This window comes from Athene noctua, chromosome 6 (assembly GCF_965140245.1).
Source record: "Athene noctua chromosome 6, bAthNoc1.hap1.1, whole genome shotgun sequence".
NCBI classification, from domain to species: Eukaryota; Metazoa; Chordata; class Aves; order Strigiformes; family Strigidae; genus Athene; species Athene noctua.
In genome coordinates this window covers 46,600,399-46,626,460 of record NC_134042.1, presented here as the reverse complement: position 1 = coordinate 46,626,460, position 26,062 = coordinate 46,600,399, and the positions used below count along the sequence as shown (strand labels likewise).

Here is a 26,062-nt window from a genome sequence, read left to right as displayed (position 1 = left end):
TCAACACAGACACAGGGCTTTACGCCACATTTTGTGATAGGTTTCCACCTACCTCACCTAATTAAAGGGTAACAATAAAACAAACCAAATCAAAGAGCATGAGAGTTCAGGTCAGTTTACTTCATAACAACTCCACTTAAAGAACTAGGGACCACTGGTCAATACTTAGCATCCATATTAAAATGACAAGTCTGGCAACCATCCTCTAGCTGCAAGGGAAGTCAGAGTCTATCCAGTTTCTTAGGAGAATCTTTGAATATGACTGAGGTGGGAGGCAAAGTAATCCCCATTCCTCTTGCCCTAACATTTAACACACAATCAGAAGAAAGAGAGGCTGAGGTATGCCAGAATCTCAGCTCGATTCTTTATCGTCTACGCAATTTCTGTTCAAGACAAGAACAACGCTGGTACACTCCTTCAGGGGAGCTGAGGAAACAGTACATTTGCCAAGGCTCTAACAGATGAAAGGCATTCCCTAGAAGGGAAGTGCAAGGGAAGTGGAACCAGGCAATTTACTAATTGTTTAGACTATGGGTGGAAGATCTTCCAGAAGATTATGTTGCAGAGTTCTAGGAAAAAGTTGGGAGAGTCTCCTACCATTTTATGTTTTCCACTTTGGGGCTTAGTTGAACTGGAGCCTAGCACAGGGGTCTTCCACAAGACCATCTCCTGCCTCCCCCAGGCAGAAACAAAGGCATGCGAAGTCTTCAACTGTTCATTTTGGCATAGCTCTTAGAGAGCCAATATTCAGAGATAAAGGTCTCCCCAATCACACCATATCCTCATTAAGAGGAACAAACATTAAATTTTAAGCCAGCTGTGCACTAGTGAGAAACACGTGTTGAAAGAGAATGCAAAGTTTAATATTAATCATGGACACATATTGGAAGATACTAGACATCTTTGACTCTTGTTAACATAAATAATACATAAGCACTGCAGAAGGGACCTGGTATCACACTATGTGTCTTCCCCCTCCCCATATTTTCATTACCCCACAGCCTCAGTTTCTCAGGGCTGAGGTTGGGTAAAGTTTAATGTAGGAGAATCAGAAAGGATTTGAACAGCATGAGAAGAACTGATCTTGTGAAAGGTAAGCTTAGACTGGAGAATGGGGTTGGAAGTCAGAGCCAAAACAGTGGCAAGGGTAGGTGGGGATATTAGGCTAGGGATGAGGTTAAATTTAAACTCACACACAAGCACAGAATCTTGACTTTAAAACCACTTTCTCTTCAGTTAGTAATAGCAATTAAAGAAACAACCCGATCTATAATTTTCCCCAACATGTAAAGAAAGATAAGAAAAGACTGACAGCAGGGGAACAGAAAATGCTAAAAACATAGAGGGTGTATGCATTAGGAACCTTACCTGACGATGAATTCCCAACAACAATGGTCTCCACTTTGACTTCAGTTACTGCCAACATAACAGTGCTGTTTTGCCGCTTAGTGATTGCATTTACTATTGTATTAGCAGCATTCTGTATGAGACTATTATCTTGTTCATCTCGATGTGGGACAAAAGACTAAAGGGAGTGAAAGGAAAAAAGTTACTGCAATCACTTAACTGTGGAAATCTACTTTTTTAATCCAGCTACATCTTAATTGAGTTCACTAGGTTGAATTTACCTGACAGTAGTTACAAACAGTACCCTAGAAGTTTACTATAGCAACAGCATGGCTGGCTCTATCCAAACTGCACATGCATTGTCAAGACTTGGTGGGCAGCACACCTACTTGCTAATCTAGCATACTTCAAATAAAAGACAACTGACTTCCATGTTAGTTACACTGCTGAGCTAAACCTAGTCATAGTTTGGAGCACTTCAAGTCATGTGGATTATCTAGATAGAAGCTTGGACTAATAAGTCTGCTCTATTTATATCGTATACTTTGTTTCCCGCATCATGGCTCAGCATGTTCTTTACAGTATTGGTAGAGACAGACAGCCCAGCTTCTGCTTGGATAAACACTCTACTATGAAAATTAAGTCTGTCTTGGAAACTGAGCAATACATAAGCATTACACTGACTGGGCTCTAAATGACTTTAAAGCAAGTCAGTAGCTCAGTAGGGCAACAGTTACTTTCACCTACTCAACCTGCACCTTCTTTCACTTCCCACTTAGCATTTATGTACTTAATGAACATCCTGGAGCAGCCACACTTTAAACACACAGCAGAAACTTCTTCACAGGATCCAATTCAGCCACCTGCAACTACATCTCCTTACCAAGAAGGTCAACAGCCCAAGGTTTCTGACAGAACAGGTAGACACCTGTTCACTAATTTGGGCTGAATTAGTCTTTAGAGTAATTTATCAGGAGGTTGCAGTAGCCTTCTGTCATTAGTGAAACCTGCAGTTTCGGCTATCTAGATTACAGGAAATTGTGAGATCACAAAATTGCTTTGCAGTCAGACTAAGCCCCGGATTGCAGTACCTGCATTGAAGGGAAACAAGCTTAAACAACCTCTTCCCCAGCTCAAATGAGAAAACATTTTCCTATACATATTAATACAAGTCTCATACTTACAATAGCAACTTCCACTGCATTCTCTGTGGAGTAAGACAGATCACATAATATTATCAGAGTTCTGTCCCTAGAAACAGTCCTAGTAGCTGGTAAATACCGGATTTCAGAACAGATATTTTCAGTTGTAGTGCCCTGTTTGAAACAAGGGAGATTGTATGACTTTAGTTCAAGTAAGAAGTAGTACATAAAAATAAACATCTTCAGTTTTTGCAGTTACTGAGACCTGAGGAGGGCAACAAGAAAGGGCAGTGAAAAAAAGTGAAAAACAGTGGTTTGTAATAAAAGGTGAGAAACTAAGCTTGCCTAACTATCCTAGTACAGTCTGAGCCTCATCTTGAAATTTAAGAAAGTAGTTCTTTGAGATTTTAGAAAAGAAAACAAAATATTCAGTACAAACCCTAATTTTGCCTCGCCCTTCAGGCAAAGCACAAATAATAGCAATTGAGGAGTCTAATGATAAATTTTGCAAGTTTATGACTGCAAGGAGTCATATTGGAAACATTAATCATCCATGCCTTGACATGGAATACATCCCTACATATACTGCCATACTTCATTACTAATTCTGTTCTCACCTGGGGGACTTTGTCTCCGTTAAAAATTAAAGTAATTCTAGCACAGTCATTGTCCAAGTATCCAGAATTAGGTAGACACTTGATATTGGCAGGCAGAGGTTCAGAGGCACTGCATTCTCCCCAGTCCGTGCATGGTGGCTGAAAACATTTCATATACTTCTCCTGGCATTCTTGACCCATAGGACAGTGGTTATTTGAATTATCCCACTGTTTGTGTAACAGACAAGGTTTTTTCCCACACCACACCTAGGAATTAAAAAGAACAAAGTACTGTTACAGTTAATTGCTCTGATGCATCAAATCAAAATAAGCAATTCATGTAAGATGGTCATGATCTACTGACTACAAAAAAGTAAATCTCCATATTTTGATACTGGCGTAGTCCTAGTAGCAGATAGAGTTGCTCTTCCACAAAACAATGACACTTTGTATGGACAAAAGAATAAAAACTCTGCAAAGATTACCCAAGACAGCAGTGACTGGGAATACCTTTAGAGACTTATGGATTTGTCCCACATAACTGGGTTACACAGAAGTTCAAGCATTTATTTTAAACTAGTCATCTAGGCTTCTATAATCTAGAAAGAGAAACACCTCCCACAATGGTTAATTTCTTTTCAAAATTTGTATCAAGATCCTTGACACAGAATGATGATGTTAAGAGCTGATGCACACCGGTGATAAGCACCATCATTTTAACCACTCCCAAAAGAAAACAGTATGCTGGTACCCCAAAGTTACTGAGGTGCTGCAAGCTTCCAAACACAGCTCCATTTCATGATGTAACCTTTAAGATTCTCTTTAATACTACAAAGCTATTAGTTTAGGAACTTTATGGATTTCTTAAAGCACATTTGTTCCGTTACACATTAAAGAACCAAACACCATATATGGTTAAGCTGCATTTACTGCACCACCATTTCTGAGATTCTAGTTACCTTCACATACTGCTATCTTCAGAAGACATCTCAGACTTGAAATCACACCACCATAAAGGGTCTAAAATAGCATTTCTAAATGACTGACACATTTAGTTCTTTGTCTATAGTGCATACCTAGCTAAACAAAGTAAGATTAAGGCAGATAGATGAATAAGACCTGGAGGTTTTTAAAACTGGTGCTTCTAGTGAAACGTGGGAGACTGCTGTGTGAGGCAAACTTGTGTTATTAGAGCTCATCTGGAGCCACCCACCTAGCCCAACAACTTGGAAGCAGCACTGATCTTGTCTCTCTCCAGCTGTGATGTAAAGCTGCACAGACACCACAAATCCACTGAGAAACGCTCTCAGGAGGGCTGAAAGGCTTAGAGCACGTATACTGACATGTTCAAACTGCATTTAGTCTAGTCTTATTTTTTCTAAGTCACAACCACCAGGATATAGTCCATAATAAATACACAGAGGTTATAATTTGTCAGTTCATAAACCTACTGAAGAATAATACAAAAAGGTGATTATTACCCACTGAAGAAACTTTTCTTCCTACATGTCCTTTACCTTGCAACTAATGTTTCACAAAATTAGGAGCTCTAAAACAGTGTTTGCAAAGCTTTGGCAGTGTGGTTTGTTTATCCTTTCAAGGGTCATTATTCCATTCCAGTTCATATTTCCTTTTCTGAAAAAAGTGCCTGTCTGCTTCTAGAGAGCTTGTTCTCGCAGGTAGAGAGCAGGGTAGTAGCTTATGATTATAAAGAAATTAAGTATTTCCACAGGAAGACATTAGACACTTTATTTTTCTCTCTTATTTTTTGTTTTAAACAAAGGCAGTTTGGGGGAGACCTATGCAAGAGTCTAGACAGAAAAAAAGACTTTATCATGAACAGTAACTTTGTTTCAGCCAGAAGGATTTAAGAAAATAGGTCAAAACGCTTACCTTAGTGCAGTCAATACGGCCATCCAAACAGTGGCAGTTGTTGCATTCTTGATCCCACCTGCTGCCATGAGGAAAGGTCATTCCTTTAAGCCAGCAAGGCTTTCCAATTCCAATCACTAAGGGAAAAAAGCACACTCAGACACTTCACCTCTGAGTTACTGAAGCTATACAAATTAAAATAAAAAAATACTAGCTACTGTTCCTTACACAGACTACTGTTTATAAACTCTATACTGGTTACACTGTACCCTACTGTTTTTTGGGTAAAGGTTGACAGCAAATATAGGAATACCTTCTTGGCACCTAGGACCAATTCTTCCAGGGGGACAAGTGCATCGGTATCCGTTTATTTCGTCTATACAAGTAGCACCATATCCACAAGGAGAAGACTGGCATTCATCAATATCTAGATAGAAAATAAGGTAAAACTCAATGGCAAGGACATAGAACATTGTAATTAAACACTTACCGAGATGAAATCTGACAATACCCGCTTTTTTAACAAGCAAAGGACTGTTTGGCTTCAGAATTAATCTTCTAGTTGGATAGTTCTACTATTTCAGCAGTAACCTCTTAACAGATTTCTCATAATTACACCCTAATTGAAGTTCTGGTGATCAAAGCAGCAGTCACATGCTGACTCATTTCGCAGAGCAGAGGTGTTGGACAGCTGAAGTTGCTAATGCCTTCTCCACATTCAGCTATAGAACAGAAGTCCCACATCCTGTTCTGGCACTAATCTCAGACATTTAGGCTTCCTAGAAAAGCACATGCTTCCAAGAAGTTATCACAGTGCAAGAGCTGAACAATAAATTGGCTCAACAGCGCTCAAAAAAAGTGACTTACTGCAATACAATTCACCATAAGGAAGAAGAGTAACATTTTAGTTTGTAACAGACATTTGATGTTACTTTATCTTGAAATAGTGAGTAGATTGATTTAGTACATACACACTCAGCACAAAAGCCTCTTAAAAAAAACCCCAAACAACATTCAAAGATTCAGAGGCTTAGTCACAGAAGTCTACTGAGAAAGGGAGGGAAGCACAGTCCAGTCAGATGCACAGCAATGTGTTATTTGTTATCCTGGGGAAGTGACCAATACTAATTTATGCAACAGTCTACCAACAAAGGCAAGAGGAACCACCCTGTCAAGTTGTGAGCCACAGGCACTAACTGCTTCATTTTCAACAATAGCCATCCTCTTCCAAAGCATCTTTCAGAACGTTTCCTTCCATTGAAAATGAATGTCCACTCCAACCTCTCAGAAAACTGTTTATACACCAGTTCTTGACTGATGCACAGAATCAGCTCATCTGTGATTGAAGGACTGGACTTAGAAAATGAACGTGATAAATGGTAGTAGTGAGACTGTTACCCATGTAGGCAATGGAAAATACCAAATGGATACAGAAGGGCTTTTGTTTTTATTCTAGCTTCCTTCAGAAGTGCTCCAAGATGAAGTTTTATGTAAATACAGATGTATCTAAACTACTATAGGGTTTAAATACTCTTTCCTCCTCTATTCAAGCTATCTTGGTTTAAGGTTCTCCAGTATGCTGAAAAAAGTGACTGTTAACTCTGTTTCTGTTATCAGCCATAAAAGGTATTTTGTCAGAGCTATTCCTTTTGTCTATACCAATATTGGAATACAAGAAAAAAGTCTGCAGTCCAAATGCACAGTATTTGCCTTTGACTACAAGTAGTCCTCTCTGCATTTCTTGTCTGGACAAGGAGAATTCAGTATCCCTCACTGTGTGTCTGGATGTAGATACATCATTATCAGCCATTCCTAGTTCTACATCAAGATCACTAAGCAGATGTTACCAGAAGTGCTACAGTCACCCTCTCACTACAGGTGTTGGCTCATTCACTATTTGCCAGAATGAGGATAAAATCTCAACTTTAAAGCACACCACCACAGTGATGGAGTGGAAGGACCAAGCCCAACAGCCTTGGGGCTACAGAAGACTCGAAGTCTGATCTTCCAAAACCATAGAAATACCTTAATTTTTACTTTATCTGTCACATGCAAGTCAAAATAGCAATATTCCATTTAAATTAAAAAAAAAAAAAAAAAAAGGACTCTTCCACAACACTTCAATGTAATTTTAAGGTCTTTTCTATCTTTCAGGATAATTGCAGCGTAATAGGCCTGTTTTATACCTTTTGAAGACCTTCATCGTAATTTATCCATGTTATCCACATGCCAGCACTACACTCCTGATGTTTTTGTTTTCATTTGCAATTTCTCAGTGGATATCAGTTTCTAATGTTAAATGAAATACCTAGTGATATATGTCGTTGCTTATCAAGAAAAACACTTTAAACTTAAGCTTCTATGAATCCAGCACTCCAGAACCTTCAGAAATGTCTAACAAAATCCATCAAGTCTTTGAGTACAATTTAAGCCAACTCATTTCAGTTCCATTTAATGAAATGAAGCAAGGGACATAAGTTGCCATTATTTACACGGTATCAATACCTGGCTGAGTGACAAGATGGTTTCTGCTTCATTATTTAGAATTCAGCTAACCTAAAGCAAAAAGGGTGTTGCAGGGCGTTCTTTCTAATATGTGCATCAGGATGGTACCACCTTTCAGGTCTTTACTCACACAAGTACTTACTAATTCTGCAGTCAGGACCAGCAAACCCAGGTGCACATTCACATCGAAACCAATTCACACCATCAACACAGATGCCTCCATTGTAACTGTCAAAACAATAAACCTATCATTACACCAAGCATTTGCATTGTAGATTCACTGAAGATGAGCAAAAACCATAGGCTTCATATGCAGCATGTTCAAATGCAAGTTTCTGTTGTCCCTATTTACAGTACTTTCTCAGTATTCAATCATGCAGAATTAAAAAGTCCCTGCTAAATCACAATAGTCTACTTAAGCCATCTACGCTCTTTCACTGGTCTCTAAGTAAAGCTTTGTTAATTAAACCTTCTGCTGCTGTTGAGGGGGATGATCTATTCCCATCAGAGAAAGAATAATGTTAGTTAAACAATACTGCTTAGTAAGTCACCTGTTAAAACAGCAACATTCTACAAAAGTGTGTGCATGTGTGGGAAAGTATATCAACAGAACTCAAGGAGATAAAGCAGCACTGTGAAGTGAATACAGAAAAAGCCCAAGTTTTTGCGAGGTGGTTTTTTTAATACAAGAAGTACTAGTTATTGCATCAGAATGAACAACAGAGAAAGATAAGGTAGATGCTTTGCTTCATCCACATATCAGTATTTTCCCCTTCAACTATAAATATCAGGCTGTATATTAAAAATATTCCAATTGTATCTTCCAAAAAAATAGTTTTGTTTTTAAAACACATTTATACCTCGTATTTGATCTAACAGGACATTTTTATATTATCTAAAATTATTTATTTTAAACTAACAGGTTTTGATTTCTCATTTTTATTCTAAAACTCAGTTGTAGATGCCTGAAATCTTACCAAGTCTGACTCATTTCATATCACAGTAATTTACTAGTCAGTCCTGGCATAAAGACTACACTAAAATACTTTTAGCTGTTCATATATGAATCAGCTCAGGATTGATTTGTGGTCTTTGTTGCCATCAAGGAATAGATAAGGCATGGCAAAAAATTAAGATTTTTACAGAGGCTGGCTTCAAATTACTTAAGGGTAGAACTAGTCCTGATCTGGAATGGAAATTCATATTACTCTGCTCACTTTTATTTTCACAATAGGTACAGAACTGGAGTTTGCATACTTACCATGGATGAGGGTTGCAGTCATTGGTGTCTATAAAAAAGAAGAATGCAGACTAGTGTAACTAGTGGCATATTTATTTTCTAGTGTACAGTATTATCATTCAAGACACACTATATTTGATAAGGGAAGCAAAGAAAGATAACGCAGAATTGAACATTTTCTTCTACACTTGCAAAGGAAATTCAGTTAGACCTAAAAGTCCCATGAAATACCTTAAGTTTTATGAACAGACTGACAAATGCAAAATCTTACAGCTTCAGTGCACTCTCATGCATCAACAGCACAGACTGATATGCAGCATGATGGCAACATAAGAGAAATAAAACAGGGCATCAGTTGCATTGGTAGTGGATAATTCAACCAGACTCTAAAAGCTTTCTAAAGGATTACTACTACTTTGCTGCTTCATATGTGTATGTGCAACTAGCCAGACTTCTTAAACAAATCTTTCCTATTATAAAAAGGCTCCTCATTATTTGTTAGCATCTATGCTAACACTGTCATCTTGAAAACAGCTAATTAGGGCATCCATCAATACTTTTCTTTCCCCTGTTACAACTTGGGAAAAGAACTAAAAATAATCAAAGTTGCAAGCTTTACTCCACCTAACCAATTCATTGTATTGGTATGACAAAGTGGTTAACTGCTATCCTCAAAGAAACATGACGAAATGTACACTACTGTCTGCCTCTCCACATACTTTTCATTATTAAAATTAGTGTTTCTGCAAGGATTTTTGTTCTGCACATGTTCCTGAAAACTATATTGCTACAGAAGGCTGAAAGTCTTAATTTGGCAGAGACTGGGTACAAGAAGCATGACAATCTCTTCATTCATTACTTGAGCATCATCTTCTTTACTTACCTCCCACCCTGAATGATTCAGATATTTTGGCACATGAACTCTGTAAACTTGCCTTGTTTCAGTTAACAGCTCTGTGCCAGACACTCCCAATATCAGGGGAAGAAAGGAGAAAAGCCTTACTCTGTGTGCATGTACGTCCTTCCCATCCTTCTTTACAGATGCAAGAAAAGGAATCTCCACTGCCAACACATGTTCCACCATTCATGCAAGGGTTTGGAATACAGCTGCTGTTTTTAGCTTTGAAAACAGAAAAGGTGTCTATTTAGCATTGAAACCAAACAATATCTATCATCTGGATATATCAATATCACAATTCTGAACAGCATCTAAGTCAACAGTGCAAGACCTACAAGTCAAAAGACTCCCAAACCAGTCACATCATCCCCATTCAATTGTTTGACTGAACCATGAAGGTTTTTATAAGAAATCAATTTTTTCCCTATCTGTGTAACCATCCTTCAAATACTGCCAAATCCCTACTTTGGCAGTGAATTACCCAGGTCATGAGGTGTATTTTGTAATAAAATACTAGTACTTAAAGTTCAGATTTTGATTAAATGCTGCAATTGTACCTAAAAAGTAGAAAAACTATACTAAGTTACCTTCATCCAACTTTTTAGTTCAAATAAAAGTTTCATATTCAGAAAAAGGTACCATGGAGACTACAGTCAATCCCCGAAGAGATCAAAAGTAGTTCCCTACAGTAGGCTGCAACCCTGCAAATCCCCTAAGAACCACCAATTCATTTCGTTTTCCCCCATATATGTCTGCTCATACACCTCTGAGTCATAAACTTATTCACTTCAAGCAAAGTTGGGGAGTAAGTCCCCAACAAAACCTCTTAAAGACTAATAGAGAAGTCAAGATCTAAGTCCAAGTGTTCCAAATCTGCTTAGGAGAAGCTACTTAAAAGACTATGTAAGCAGCCTGTAGGAGAATAGCTTCCTAAAAATCAGTACTATATCAGGTCAGTGGAAGAAATTACTCTGAACTTCAGTCACCAAATAACGGGAACAGTTTTGAACTAGCCAGCTAGAACAGTGTGCCCATTCAGTAAACAGTTAAGTATTACTTAAACACTTCTCTGCTTTTGGCTTTATCTGTAGATGATTTTAAAAGCTTACCAGTGTTGCAAGTACTTCCTATCCACTCTGGAGGACACGAACAGCGGAATGTATCTCCATCATCATAGCATGTTCCACCATTGCTACAAGTATTTGCATCACATTGGTATTCGCCTATATATCACAATAAACCAGTTTTAATTTCCATTCGTCTTGCTGAATTTTAAGACCAGATACTTTTTAATCACAAGACTACTTTTAACAGACTTCACATTTAAATGCAACAGTACTGGAAACGCATAGTTCCACTTGCTGTATTACAGTAAACAATCAAAAGAGTGGACTCTAAGGGCATCTCTTACAACACTATTTCACTACGTGAAGGTATCCATTTTTTAAATGTTCCGTTTTGTTGCTGGGAAACTGGGAAAGGCAATGAGAATATGCCTATTATTTCACTGCAATTGTTTTATTTTAAGTTTCAGGAACTCTAGTCTCATGAGAAGAAAGAAAACAAGTCACTGGGTAAACTAAAGATCAAAGTAAGGAACACTTACGTGAGTGGCAAGTTTTGCCTTTCCAGTCATTCTTACACTCACAATAGAAGTCATTTACCAAATCAATGCATCGGCCACCGTTGTGACATGGGTTAGGAGAACAGTCATTGAAATCTAGAAAAAGAGTTATTCAAATCAGATGATCTAGCCTAGCCAAGGCCACGAGAAAGTATAAAATACTTCTTTATAAAGGAAATAAATTGTGTACAAGACAGCATTCCTAATTGTGATGGAGTTATCTTTATACAAGCAAGGAAAAAACTCTGATTTAATACAGAACAAGAATTATTAAAGAATTTCTGACAGCTTAAGAGAAAAGTATCATCCAGCATGACTTTTAAGCAGAACACCGAAGTAGTTTCACTTTTCCAGCAAACAGCTGTATTGTGAACTTCAGAAGAAACTTTCTAGTAGAGACCAATGTCCTGAAAAAGAAGCCTCAATCCAGGACACCTGCATGAGTCGGTTAAGGGTCCCTCTCCTGTTTTATGTCTCAAAATACAGAGTGTTAAAGACATTAGATGGGTTAACCATTTATACACATATATGTGTGTGTACACATAACATACACAAATGAATTTTAGAGAAAGTTCTTTTCACTTGATTAAAACAAATGTTTTAACAGGTAGAACATAATTATTCCAGACTGAACTTCATCTAGACCACACAAAAAGCTCTATTGTCAGTGATAGCTGCCAAAAGCTTCTCACTCTTATTTCACATCTCAATTGGTGCATGTCCTGTGATAACTCTCAGCAAGTCCTTTCTGTCATGTTTTAGAAGAGGCTTCATACAGAGTAGAAAAAAACAAACAAACTACAGTTTCCTCTGAGGTAACTTAACCATGAACTGGCCTAGTACAGTTCTCTGTCAACTAAGGTCCAACGTGTCTTGAGCCAGGGCAGCAAGAGTAAAGGCTTATTCCTGCTGAACCCAGAATACAAAACACTGACTCATGATATTCACTGAGTAAGAAGTCAGGCTTCAGCAGTTCACCTACTATCAGAACAGATATTAAATTTATAAAATCCTTCGAGAAGATGAAAGCACATTATAGCCTGCACTGGCCTAAAGCTAGAAAGCTTTTCAAGTTTGTAAACTGCCATGTATGAGTAGATTAGGTAAGGGACAAGCTTTTACATACAGGAAGCACTAAGAAGTACATATGCTTATAGCAATAAAAGTAACATAATGAGTGGACCCCCTGACAGGGTATATTCGTTTTTGCCTCTTCTCAGGAGAAGACACTGACCCCTCCTGAAATATCCTGTATTATACCAAAGAATCAGATTACGGTCCTATTAAAAGAGCTGAGCTTTTTAGAGCTGCTACCCAAATATATTCTTGAACATACTTTTGCAAACACTTGGTAGACTGTAATTATAGGACAGAGAAACTACCCCATTATTATTAACCACATACCAACCATCACTGTTCGAGCAAAGCTGTAATATTTGACCCTGAGATGCTTCGCAGTACTCACTTGTGTCACACAATTCTCCTTCCCAGCCACTTGAGCAGAAACATCTAAATGAATCAACTTCATCGATGCATGTCCCACCATTCTTGCAAGGTTTCCCAAGACAATCGTTGATATCTATGACAAAAAGACAACAATTATTGCTCAAGGCTGTCTTCACCCTACCTAGGTGTGATCTACACTGTGTCTCTAGGAAAAGCAGCACAAAGTTATACTCCATTTGTTCATACATAAGAACAGCTCAAGTGCCTGTTTTCAATCCTGATAAGGTTTCTTGACATCTCTCTCAAGTAGCAAGTCAAACCAGAGCATTACGTTTACCTGGCAAAAATATCCAGTTGTTCAAAAGAAAAATTATCTGGAACAGCAACACACATGCTCCTAAACTGTGCTGTCGAATGTGTGTGTCCCTTCTTTATAGTTCCTATGTTGGAGAAATCCATGGCTTCTTATAAGACTGTACAAAAGGCAGTGGATATAGCCTCATTCACATTGAAGTTAGACTAAAACCAGTTTTCTTTCACAAAGGAAGTGTAAACTGCTACAAAGACAACTGTTACCAGAAGAAACTGGATTTCAAGCAGTACACCTGAAACAATGCTCTATGCAACTTATATTAAAATCTATGTTTTATGTTGTAAAACTTTATAACAAAAACTTTAAGAAAGTTCTAGAGTAACAAAATCATTTAGAATAAACTCATACTTACTTTCATGACAGTATATTCCTGTAAAACCTCTCTCACAGGCACAAGTAAAATTCCCTCCTGGCTGACTAATACACCGTCCATGAGGCCCACAAACATTAGATGAAATGAAACGGATTCCTTCTTGGGTAGCATTAGTGAAGACTTCTATTGTACAGCTGTCTATTACTAAGAATGAGAAGTATATCATCAGACTAATAATCTGCATCACCAATCAGTTTTTAGTTTTAAAAAATTTATCAAAAAATTAAGACTAATCACAATTTAAATGTTACATTAACTGGAAGTTACCCTCTACCTCTCTATAAATAAGCACTGTTACAAGCATTTCTTCTCACTGCCTCACAATTTAACAGTCCAAGTGAGTACAATAAAAATGTTTCTGCATTATGCTTTTCCCAGAAATATTTTCTTTTTTAACATACCACCAATACATTAAGACAAGTTTCTGGACAACAGCAGGTACCTTTACAAGAATTGTTCTTGCAGTGGTCCTTGAGATGAGAACAATTCTTTCCATCATAGTCATCAGGGCAGGCACAGTAATAATCTCCTCCCAGATCATAGCATTTAGCCCCATTCTGGCAAGGGTTAGGTTCACAGAAATCAATATCCATCTGTAAGAGAGACCATAGTTAGCAGCAGCTGCTTCATTTCCCAGGAGTAAGCAGCATTATCTGTGTTGCCAAAGACACAAATAAAGCTAATGTACAAAGAACCTCAAGTTTTAGGAAGGTTTATGAATCATATATATTGCATTCCATCCCACAACACAGAGAGAAACTTCAGGTTACTTTAGTCAATCCTAATACACAGTATTTCTGATACTGCCAAAAAGATATTCCTTTGCAGGAGGCTGAATAAGCACATTTGCAATAACTTAGCAAAGAACAAGCCATTAAGAGACATCTTATTGTGACTGTTCTGGATCATTGTAAATCACTTCTCTGTCCTTCACACCCACATACTAAGTGCTATAATGCAAGTTAAATACCAATGCACTTGTCAACTTTGTGTCTGCAAGACACTTAAAATACACTTAAAAAAAATCCTATTCTCCAGAGCAACTTCTCTTCCCATCTCAATTGGCATACAGAGTTTGTCAATTTGTCATACAGAATTATAGAACCACATAGCTTGGAAGGGACCCCTACAGGTCAGCTACTCCCAACTTCCTGCTCAAAGCAGGTCTAGTCATCCCAAGCTGCTCAGGGCCTTATTCCTACTATCTCCATGCCAACTTATACACAGAAATACTAGGTACATTTTGAACACTTCTTCCCATCTGGTTCAAAAAGATTCAAACATAGCCCTCATAATATAACCCTTAACAGAAAATTGCTGTAGCAAAGCATTTCTGCTTCTTCTACATCTGGTGATGCCCTAAACTGGCCTCAAAAATCCACAAAGCAGCCTCAAAAGGGATATTATTACATCACAGTATCTTTTTCTTAAGGATTGCTTTCTTCCCCTTAAGTGAATTTTTCCCTCCTCACATCTTTCTTGTGAGAAAGATAGCTTTCTCAATCTTACAGACATAAAATTAAGTCTGATAATGGATTTGATCACTATTTTTAGTAATTCTGTAGCTAAATAGGAGAAAAATTCAAAGCTAACCAAAACAGAACACAAATAGTGTTAAGTATCTAATTCACAGAAGCACATACAATTCCAGCTGCAACAGAGGGATTTTCAGCAAGTTATTTTATGCTCTAATATGGAACATTCAAAGCAAGCTACAAAAATCAGCTAAGGTCTGAGAAAGATTCTCAGATCTCCTCTATCAGATGTCTCCATTTGTTTCCTTCCATTAGTGTAAATTTCCCCTTCCCAATGCAAGTTCAGTAGCTGGTACTTTAGCATCTGGAATCAATGGTAGATATTTCCTGCAACACACAAGGCAAGCAGCCAACTCCCCCCTATTATTCAAACAGATTTGCTGAAACTTTAATTACACAGTTCAGTATGAATCAGCCAAGAGTAGAGCACTCAAGTTATGATCCTAATGTAGAAATGGTACATCAGCTATTAGGTACTGCACCAGTTTTATTAAACTGGTCAGTATCTGCAACTCTAATTTTGAATAAAAGGAGGGCATTGTTTCTTTAACAATGCAAATAAAAGAGATTGACATTACTTTGGCATTTAGAAGAGATCACTCCAATGTCCTCCATGAAAAATTCTGGAGCAAATCCAACAAAATTCTAACCCAATGCCCCCAGTTGATGCTGTCTTTCTAACCATAACACTTACATGAACTTGGCTATCAGCAAAAGCCAGAAAGTGCATACCTCAGGGCAATGTAATTTTACAGTGAAAAGTCTAATGTCCTCCGTAGAAGGAGGAAGATCTTCATTAACATGAAGTACTATATGAATTATCACTCGCTTGGGGATTTCAGCTCTTAAATCCTTAAAGCACTAGAACTACCTGTTCCTAAAATGATCTCAAACAGAAAAGTTCTCAGAGCAAATACTTGCGTATCTGCCTGCCTTTAATTATGTGGATACTCCTGCCAACCAGCAGTAGGATTACTTGAAAGGTAATTCAATTCTACATACTTCAGAGTTATTAGGGTGAAGACCTAAAACATTCTAGTGTGATAAAAGGACAAAATTGCAAAGAAAAACGTTTCAAGCTTAAGGAATACTTGCAGACTTAAATAATTTAGGAGAGCCAACACCTATGTGCAACAACTTGCAGTTTATCAGGCTGCAAATACAAGTGTTACAAGCTACTATGACAGCACTGCACAACAAATTTGCTTATTCAGAGTGTCAAGTAACAGCTACGTTAGTAATACTTTAGCCTTGGGCTACACCCATTTAAACCCAGAGATATGTTTCTTTCAAGAATTCAATCCATGAATAGTATTGCAGTAATGTCACCACTGCCCTCACCTCGCAGAAGACTCCTGAGAAGCCCTGTGAACACAGGCAACTGAATCCATTCACCAGGTCTTTGCAACGGCCTCCATTTTGGCATGGACTGCTTTCACACTCATTTGTTTCTGTCTCACAGTTTTTTCCTGTGAAACCACGAGGGCATAAGCAATGGTAACCATTCACTTCATCCTTTTCAGAGCGAGGGGGAAAAGCAAAAGTAGAAAGATTTGTTTATTGATAAAACTTACACAAAAGAATTCAAGTTATTTCTACATTCTGGATTTGTGAACAGCAGTAGCACCACAAAATTGTTTTGTGAAATGGTGCAAGAGTCTGCAAGTGCAATACTACACTTTTAACATTAACCTCTTTTAACCAACCCGTAATTCCAAACTACAGAATTCATAACTAGCCGGAAAAAGACTGATTTTCAACATGACATGTAATAAACAAGAATTACCTTACAAGTCCCTCCATGTTGACATTGTCCATGACAGTCATTAATATCTAGGGATAAAATATGCAAAGCATTAGAACTTACACTGAAAGACTAACCTGTAAAGTACAGGTCTAGCATAAAAATCGAGAACAATTTTCAGAAAGGCTTTTTTAGGTGTTTCAATGGAAAGCAAGGATGCTTGATGTCTTAAGAGATTTTTATTTTTAAAAATATGTGATAGAAAATTCCATATTCCATATTCCTATTACAGTGTAATAGAAATTAAATCAAATGATATCAGCCGATTTCATATCTAACTTTTTAGCTATAAAGTATTTTAAATTGAATCAGTACATTATATCATTCAGAATCAGGGATGAGTGAGTAGGGAGAGATTTATCAGAGTTATATAAGTGTATATCTAAGCTCATTTAATACCAGTTACATCCCTAAACAAATTTTCAGGCAGTATTTTCAGTTTACACTGCTGGAAGTTAGAAAAATCCTGACAATGGGTGTTTCTTCTTGTACATGTATGATCATTCATCATAAAACCTTTTGTACAGAACAAAGCATCCTATGGTCAACATACATACTAAAGAAATACTAACTGATATGACAATTTACTCCTGTCCATCCTGGAATGCAGTCACAGTAATATCCACCAATGAGATTTTTGCAAGAGTAAGCATTAACACAGGGTTTCCCCTCACACTCATTAGCATCTGTGAAAGAAGATAAAAGAAAGAAGAGAATAAAGAACAAACCCAGAAACAGATTACCACAGCACCAAGCAAAGTTTCCATGCAATCCAAGCATCAGAAGCTCATATTATACATTGATAGGGCCCTAATACCATTTACATACCACAGGTTTTTAATGCACACTTGTCTACAGTAGCACATGCATGTTATCTTACTTTTTCCTTTGCCAAAACTCAAAAAGGTAATATGTTAGTCAGGGCAAATCCCTTCCTTGCCTCCATAAGCTTATAGTCACTGTTCTGCCACCATGAAGAAGGAGCTACCATCACCAATGCTGTATTTTGAAACAGGAAAGTTATGGGGTATTCTAGAAGAACCATTATAAGCAAGCTTAAGTTGGGCTTAAATAGTTATGGGTTCATTTGAAACTTCTGGCTTTAAGATCTACTAAAGAAGAGCTAAGATACCATTAGCAACACACACCTTCAATGTTTTCTCCAATAAAAACAATGTCAGAAACACACTTACACAGAATTATTCATTATTTAGGAATAATCTCTGGTAGCTTACAAAACTCGAGAAGGTAATTACTTACCAAGCTGACATGTTGCTCCAATCCACTGCTGTGGACATATACACTCAAATGCATTAACACCATCAATACAGGTCCCTCCTTGAGCACAAGGATTAGATGCGCATTCATCAATATCTGGAAAGTCAAAGCATGCCTTCCGTTACATAGTTTAAAACTTAGCTTAACCTGGTTTTTTATTTTCTTTTTTATTTTTTTTTAAGTTATTTTGAGATGAAAGAGGAGAATGCACAAACAAGATTAGGAACAGTCTAATAATTCTAACCTAATTTTTACTTAGGCTTTTCTCACATCTTTGAGATAGCAGAGAGGAACTCTGAAAATTTCTGTCAGCAAACAGCAAGATGATTCAGTTAATCTCCCAATGATGAACACATTCATTGCAAGTCATGTTCCTAGATCACGATACAAGTTTAGCCAGTGGTTCTAGTGGGTTTTTTTGAGGATAGTTGAAAAATGGATAAAAAAACCCACATCACTGGCAACATGCAAACCAGTTACATAGGTGCACAATACATTTCAAATACTCCCCTGTCTTCCCAAGCAGATTTTTAAGTGAGTAATTTACTCTCCTACTACTTTAAGAAGGGCAGAACCTTCCATATTCCACTTATATTCCTTAAAACAATTCTATTCTGTATTTTGCTTTAGACTGGCTTCAGAGTCCTACAAACTTTGGCAACAGAGCATTTCTTTGGATATGGTCCAGCTATGCTTTTGATAACCTGTAGATCTCAACTGCATCAAATAGATATTGCTGGTTGCACAGTACCCTTACTCTTTTCAGAGTATTCCAATGCATAACTGTTAAAAGACAGGTAAGGTGAAAGAGTACTACCAAATTCCATACCCACAGAGCACATTATCAAGTAAACCGTATCAACCTTTCCAGCCTAACAGGTCGATCATCAGTAAACGCATACCCACCAATAGCACATGTTGGTCCACTCCACCCCGATGGGCAGTGACACTTGAAGCCTGATGAAATTTCATGACAAATTCCACCATTAGCACAGGGATTAGATACACAAGCATGCTCCGCTGGGAAGAAAGAGGAAAAGAAATTCTTGCTAAATGCTTTTCCAGTATCAATTAAGGAGAACTTACAGAGAAATTGCATTCTGACTAAAAGTGACCAAAAGCATGAGCAGTGGCAGGGTGCCTGTACGGAAGTTTGAAGCCTTCCTCCCCCAACTGCAAAGAGTAAGATTCCCAGTAGGAGACTGCACAAGGATTTTACTGAAGGTGTATCATCCTTCATATTTACTGACTAGAAAGCCTAAAGGTAGGCAGGTCACTACCTCAATATTCCAGGAGCTCAAGAAATTTTCCATTAGCCTAGTGCTTCCAGCCACACACTTCCACCTCCAGAGTGCTCCAGCACTAGTTTTTTTTTTTTCTTCAGTGAGACAAAACAGATATGCTGTATGAAGAGGTCTGAACAGTGGTAGTAAAGTATCAAAGGTCTGCTTCGCTTCATTCTAATACTGTTCCTTGGAAACAGCAAAGGAGAGAGCCACTTGCTATTATAAGCAGTACTTGCTTGTTGTCACTCCATATAGGGCCGTAACACTTGCAAGAAGCTGCACTAAACAACAATCAAGTTGAGGAGGGACAAGTTGTGTGCCATCACTTTTGATATTTTTCCTCTGAGAAGCAAAGGAAGCTTTTGGAACAAAGAAAGCAATCCCCTTACTAGGCAAGACTTTCTAACTGTTGCTAGCACGTGTATTTCAGAATCTTTCTTTCAGGGATGTTATCGACTTTGCGAACTGAATTTATGTTGTCCATGATGTCGGGTACTAGTACCTAAAGCACCTCATATACCAAACAACTGCTAATTATCAGTATGTAACTCAAATGTATGGCTCCCTACCTCCTCATTGGACGAGCCAAGGTACTTCCCCACAATTTCCAGGGCAAGTTAAGGCAAGTTAAGACAAGATTTTATCCATTTTAGCCAAAACTTTGCATCACATTCTACCAACTGAAGTAAAATTCAAGTTTTGACAGTATCGTTCATACCACATAGCACTTTACAGAAGTTCAGGGAAGATCTACATCCTGATAAATGTGAAAACCTGCTGAGCTTAAGGCCAAACAGTTAACTGAAAGAAAAAAAAAAAAGGTTCTTTTCATCTATGCTTAAAACTATGAAAGAACAGCAAAATTCAAAGTGAGGAGACTGGGAATATCACATTAAGGTTAAAACCTTAAAAAAAGATTTTAACAATCCAGCATGGCAAAAAAAGTCACTGCAGAACCAACTGAATACTACACGTGAAAAGGCTGAAATAAAAACTTACATTTTTCTCCGAACACCAAATCTTTAAAGCAAAATAGGAAAGAAATAGAAATTGCACATTTGCCTCTATCTCCAGAGACAGAATAATGACGAAAAGTCTCCAAATACCAGAATAGTCTCCAGTACATGAAAATTTTGGTCTTTATGTAACACATACACAGTTATAAACAAAAAAAAGCAATAAGCTATCTTTGTATTGTGGTTGAGATAGGAAGCAGTTTTTCATGTTGGATAAATACAGATTTGTTAGACACTAGTCAAGAAGGCATACTTCATCAGAAATATGGTTTAAACGCTTTCCTCCATTTTGCCAGTGGGAACAGGGAAGGCAACTTTTTGTTTAGACTGCTCAAGGTGACGCTGTAAGAGGGATGGAACACATTTCTATCATAGTTAACATCTGCATTATTAATCCAAGCGTATTAAAAGTCCCATATTAAAAGATAATTCTAAAAATCAAGTTTCAGTTGATCAAAAAGGATAGTCACCACATTCAGGCAGCTAGAACTTGAGCCTAAACACCACACCCCAGTTAAAACTGAAGCATCCATCACTACCACTTTCCTTAGTCCCCAGGCTTGCATAAGATGCGTTTGCAAGCAAGCCGGAAGACAAGAAAATGGATAGCAAGGTAAAGCACACCTGTAACCCATTTCCATGAGACTATGGCCTAATTGCATGTTTGGACTAGGGAGGTGAATATATCAAAGAGAAGAAATATTCTCAGTCTTATCTAACTCCAAGGGAAACCGTTGCAGCATTTCTGCTGTCTTCAGTGATTTTCTGAAGAGCCAGCCTAAGGCACGAGACAGGAGAGACAGAGCTGGCACACTCTCACCGTCACACAAAGTAACAATCAAATTGAAAGGACAAGTTGCACACCATCACTCTTCAATCTCCCCCTCTCACAAACCCATCTAGCTTTTGCAAAGGAGAAAACAGCTCCTCTACAAACAAAAAAAGCAACAGTGACCATTATAAAAATGCCACCTGTGTAACTAGAATGTAGTCATGCCTAAAACAGTTTCAGATTTCTGAAGATACATGCAACATTCAGAAGTACCAATTTCGCAGTTCTTTCCAGAGTAGCCGTCTGGGCAAGCACAGCGATATTCATCTGGTTCAGTGTTCATGCAAGTCCCACCGTTCACGCAGGGGTGGTGATTTCCACAGTAATTCAGATCTGGACAGAGAAAAGAGTCAATCAACAGGGAACACAAATCTCACTGTTTTAATCCTTAGTCAGACATACAGATACCTTTTCTGGCTTGAATATCATTCACCCACATCATCCCCGTATTCCACTAGCTAGCCTGTCATCTGGTAACTATCCACAGAACAGGGAAGGATGAGCAAGAGACAATTGCATGAGTTAGAAGAGTCAGGACCATTCCAAAACTTTGTCTTAAACTTCCTACCCTTATGATGTTTATGCACCATCTGCCATAAAAGAATTAGACAAATTCTCAGGTAGTTGCACACTAGCAGAAAAATAATGGTTAATGAGTTATCAGTTAATCATGCAATTTTACTTTTTTTCTGTACATTAATGTTAAGTACCTTTGTTACAGAGCAGGCCACCCCAGTTGGTTTCACAATTACACTGCCATGGTTCATTACAGCTCCCATGAGCACAGCCTGGGTAGCGGACACACTCATCACAGAACTGTCCTTGCCAACCATAATGACACCTAAGATGTAAGTTCACATGTTAAAAGTTAGCAACATGATGCTTAATTATCAGCATTACAGGTATTTAGAACACTACACTTACCGTTCAAGAACAAGGTAAACGTTCAATGTGCAATAGATAACAAAACTTTATTTCTCCTGTTTAGAAGGGACATACTAGTCCCGTTGAACAATCTTACTGGAACTCATCTTGCTCAACTGTATTACATACCATGGCAACAAGCAACACCAAGCACTATGCATTATGAGAACTGTACATAAATTAGTTGTTCCTTCACAAGAAGTTCCATCTTCACATAATCATCTCATGCTAAGATAAAAATTGTGATTGATATAAAAAAAGTTGAAATTACTTTTCAAAAAGGAGACTGCTGCCTTATTGTACCAAGTATCATAGCTTTTTTTTCTCTCTATGAAGACAGATTTCAAGATACTAGTCGTTTGCTCTAGAGTGCTAGTCTTGAAAGACCAGCCACAGCCTGAGAGGAAGCTGTCTTGTCAATTTTCTCAGCACTTAGTTTCTCAAGAGAGCCCTTTTTACAGATTTATTCTGTTATATCCTCAGTGTTCTCTAGTGACATTATGATAAAAGTGCTCTTTGGAGAAAGGGAGAGAATAGAAAGAAAAATCATTTGTTAATAATTTGTTTTAAGCAGAGCTGAAATCTTGTCACAAGATTTCTTCAGAGACCAGTATCCTTACGTTATCTGTAACAGAATTCTGCTAACAAGAGGAATTATTTATGCTACAGGAAAAGACAGAACTTAAAGGAAAAGGACATAGGCTAATGCTTTTTTTAAAAAAAAACCCCTACCATATATTTCACATTTTAATCAAAAAGAAATAGTAAGCTTGCTCTTTTGGGACAACAAAGTGTTCTGCCTGTTATTTTAAGAGTATTTCTCATAAATTATTTAAGAGCCATATTAGCAACAAAGAGATGCATAAAACCACACTGAATGGGAGTTGGGCACATGCATGCCAAGGGAGTCCTAATGCCTAGGGGACAAAAGCATTAGAAAGAAAACTGTACTTCTACAGATTTAACAACCATTCTATTATCAATATGCTTTGAATACCATAAAATAACAGAAAATAAATTAAGTCTTTGGTGGTGAGAACAGACAAGAGACAAGAAGTATAGACAAGGAGTCTTGGTCTCTTGTGAATCAATCCACTTCCACCATTTCAAGTAAACTGTATCAACCCCCAGAGGAACAGAATGGGTTATGTTGGCAGCACATTATTTAAATTCCTACTATTTACATAGGCAGAAGGAATCTAGACGCAGATCTTTTCAAGATGATTTTTTCATATATAGTTCTAGAACTACTTTGAGATGTCCCAGTATCTGCTCCTTCAAAACCTCAGAGCTGTGAGATCCCTAAGGAGGGCCTCAGCTCTGTACCTAGTCCAGAGGTCTCCAATCGCTCATCTAAGCAAGGCTGTCAGAGGCCTAGAGAACATACGTATTTCAGAAGTAGCTTTCTTTTGCTGTATTAGCAGTAAGAGGAAACAAATACTGCTCCTGCTAAATTTGATCTCTTCCTTCCTCCTCAAGGACAGAAAAGTCTTTTCAGGGCTGGTAATAAACAATAAAAAAAGCAGCTCACTGTAACTCACTTTACTGGCCCCAACCCAAATCTCCATCCATGCCAAACCTGGCACTACTGCCTGTGATTCACCATGACTATCGTAGCCAGAGCCAACTTCCCACCCACACACAACAAGCATTTTCAAGGGTTGAAAGTCTGCATCACAAAGCAAATAATCACAATAACTCAATTTGTTTTCTATACCCAATGGATAACAAGTTTCTTTGTTCAACACTGCACTGGTGATTAAGAGTGCAAAGAAAAATATAGTCACCTTCTCAGGACTTGAAGGCATCTTAAGCACCTACTTGAGTTTGTAGGCATGCTTGACTGCAATAAAATTACTTCATCAGAAAAGGGTTGCTGCTTTTTCATTGTATTCAACACAAAGTTTACTAGTAAAGTTACCACCAAGCCCAAGGGAAATAATTTCTAGAAGCTTAAAGCAGACCAAAGGAACACAGTGTTTACAAGTCAAAAGGTTACTATGTGGTAAGCTGATCAGCCTTCAGTTTACAAGGAAGAGTAAATTAGGATTTCCTCTTCAACAGGAAGTCTGGTCGCATCTTACATTAGCAGGTGCTAAAGCAGCTTTAATTCCACTTCCTTCTAAAAAGATAATGTTTACATGGATCTCAGCTCACCCCTAGAGCAAGATGTAATCGATAAAGTGAAGTTAATTCAGAAATGGGCATATTATCATTTGAGAAAAATATCAAGCCAAAACACAAGGATGAAAATACATTCATGATCCACTATGAGAAGCCCAGATAGTACAGATACAAAAGCAACATCAGGAAAACAAAACAACAAAAACACCCCCAAACAAGCAAACTATAATTCCTTTTCAAGTAAAACCCACTCGTGTAAAAGCCAAAATGATTAACTTAATGGTGGGCTAAAGTTACTTCTTCCTTGCTCCCCCCCCCCCCCCCAGTTGAGAATAATTTGTTGGGAGTTCTGCAATCCTAAATTTTTCACATCTGACTAAAGAAAGCCAAATTTAGAGAATTCATAAGGATTCCCATTGTTCAACGGACAAAGAAAATTCTTATTGGAATCAAGATTCTACTTCCTTTGTCCTTCCCCTCTGCTGACTTCATTGGCTCTAACTCGTCTTTACAACCACACACATGCAAAACAAAATCAGAGATGGCTTAATCTTAGCCCTTGCTGGGTTATTAGCAGTACAAAAGAAGTTACCATAAATAGATTGTTACAGTTTAGTAACTTCCTGATGGAAGGTTGAAATACAGGCATCTGCTCCCAGACCAAAGCATCCCTCCAGGTCAGGATTAACACAGAAAGAGTGCAATAGGAATAGAAGAAAAATTGCTGGTTTTCTTGAAACCAAGAACTTGCAGAAAAGTTCCTGATAATTCTACAGACATGAGTTTCCATTTTCCTTGGATGAGAGTCTGGTAGCAACAGAAAATGAGAATTTTAAATACAAGGCTGGAGGAAGAGGAGGCAGCAGGAGTTAACATTAGCAAAGCTTCTAGATAACATTTTAGTCTTAAGATTAGAGAAACTGCAACTGTGCAGGAAAAATAGTGTTGTCATTGACAAGTAGATAAAACCACAATAATTCAACTCATAGCATATACTTGATTACAGTAAGACAGTGGGGCTTCAAACAGCTCAATTCCAGGATAAGGAAGAAGGACTTTCTACAATAAATCTCAATGAGTTTATATTTAGTATCAAGAATTCCTACAGAAGCACCCATAACTACACACAGTTCAGAGATACATATTGCACTCTGAGGCAGGAGCATGGGCAAGTGGGGAAAGGAGAAAGAATATGTTCAGGTTTTTTGCTTTTCCTGGGGGTATCAAAAAAGCTAAACTGGTTAAGTTCAATAAAAATAGAGATTTTTCTACAGAACTATGCTTTCCCTATGTTCTTCTGGAAGTTGTAATTAAGGAAAAAGCTGATACCAGTCTTTGCTTTCCTCTGAGGATGTTTGTGTTATAATTAGTTAGTGAAAGCTAGGTTGAAACTGAGCATTTCCAAATCAAAACAAGGTGTTCAAAAGATCCCATGTTGCTGTATGTAAACAGATACATTATTTGTGAGGATAAGACCCTGAGCAATCTGGTCTGACTAGACTTCCTTTGGGCAGGAGGCAGGACTAGATGACCCCAGAGGTTCTTTCCAAGCTCCATAACTTTATGAAAAATCCTACAATAGCAGTTATGGAAGTGATGTAGAAAGGCAAAGTGATGGACTCAAATCCTGATGGTCTGTAAACCATGGTCCCTCAGCACCTTGCATGATTATCCAAAAGGAAGACACCTGTTACACAGCAAAAAGTTAGTGAAGGTGACCATTGAGAGCACCTTAACTCAGCTGTTTCATACAGTCTTCACAGATGGTTTATTCTCCTGGTTCAATCACATCTGGTTATTTGAAAGCCCTGAACTTTCTGTGCAGGAAGTTCAGCTAAGAAACTTCA

The 26,062-nt window shown here is 37.8% G+C and overlaps 1 protein-coding gene across 1 annotated transcript in view; it reads right to left on the bottom strand.

The window, feature by feature from the left end:
- JAG2 (jagged canonical Notch ligand 2) overlaps positions 1–26,062 on the bottom strand; it is a 71,589-nt gene that overhangs the window by 3,809 nt on the left and 41,718 nt on the right. Inside the window, exons 6-25 of the mRNA XM_074908863.1 lie at positions 21,878–22,008; positions 21,381–21,500; positions 18,940–19,053; positions 18,016–18,129; positions 17,328–17,441; positions 16,738–16,784; positions 16,293–16,466; positions 13,859–14,009; positions 13,396–13,560; positions 12,690–12,803; positions 11,207–11,320; positions 10,710–10,823; positions 9,706–9,822; positions 8,724–8,751; positions 7,605–7,690; positions 5,271–5,384; positions 4,979–5,094; positions 3,107–3,352; positions 2,532–2,663; positions 1,369–1,525 (exon numbers count right to left, since the gene is read on the bottom strand). Of these exons, the coding sequence (XP_074764964.1) occupies positions 1,369–1,525; positions 2,532–2,663; positions 3,107–3,352; positions 4,979–5,094; positions 5,271–5,384; positions 7,605–7,690; positions 8,724–8,751; positions 9,706–9,822; positions 10,710–10,823; positions 11,207–11,320; positions 12,690–12,803; positions 13,396–13,560; positions 13,859–14,009; positions 16,293–16,466; positions 16,738–16,784; positions 17,328–17,441; positions 18,016–18,129; positions 18,940–19,053; positions 21,381–21,500; positions 21,878–22,008 (2,468 nt within the window). The remainder of the gene's footprint in view (positions 1–1,368; positions 1,526–2,531; positions 2,664–3,106; positions 3,353–4,978; positions 5,095–5,270; positions 5,385–7,604; positions 7,691–8,723; positions 8,752–9,705; positions 9,823–10,709; positions 10,824–11,206; positions 11,321–12,689; positions 12,804–13,395; positions 13,561–13,858; positions 14,010–16,292; positions 16,467–16,737; positions 16,785–17,327; positions 17,442–18,015; positions 18,130–18,939; positions 19,054–21,380; positions 21,501–21,877; positions 22,009–26,062) is intronic.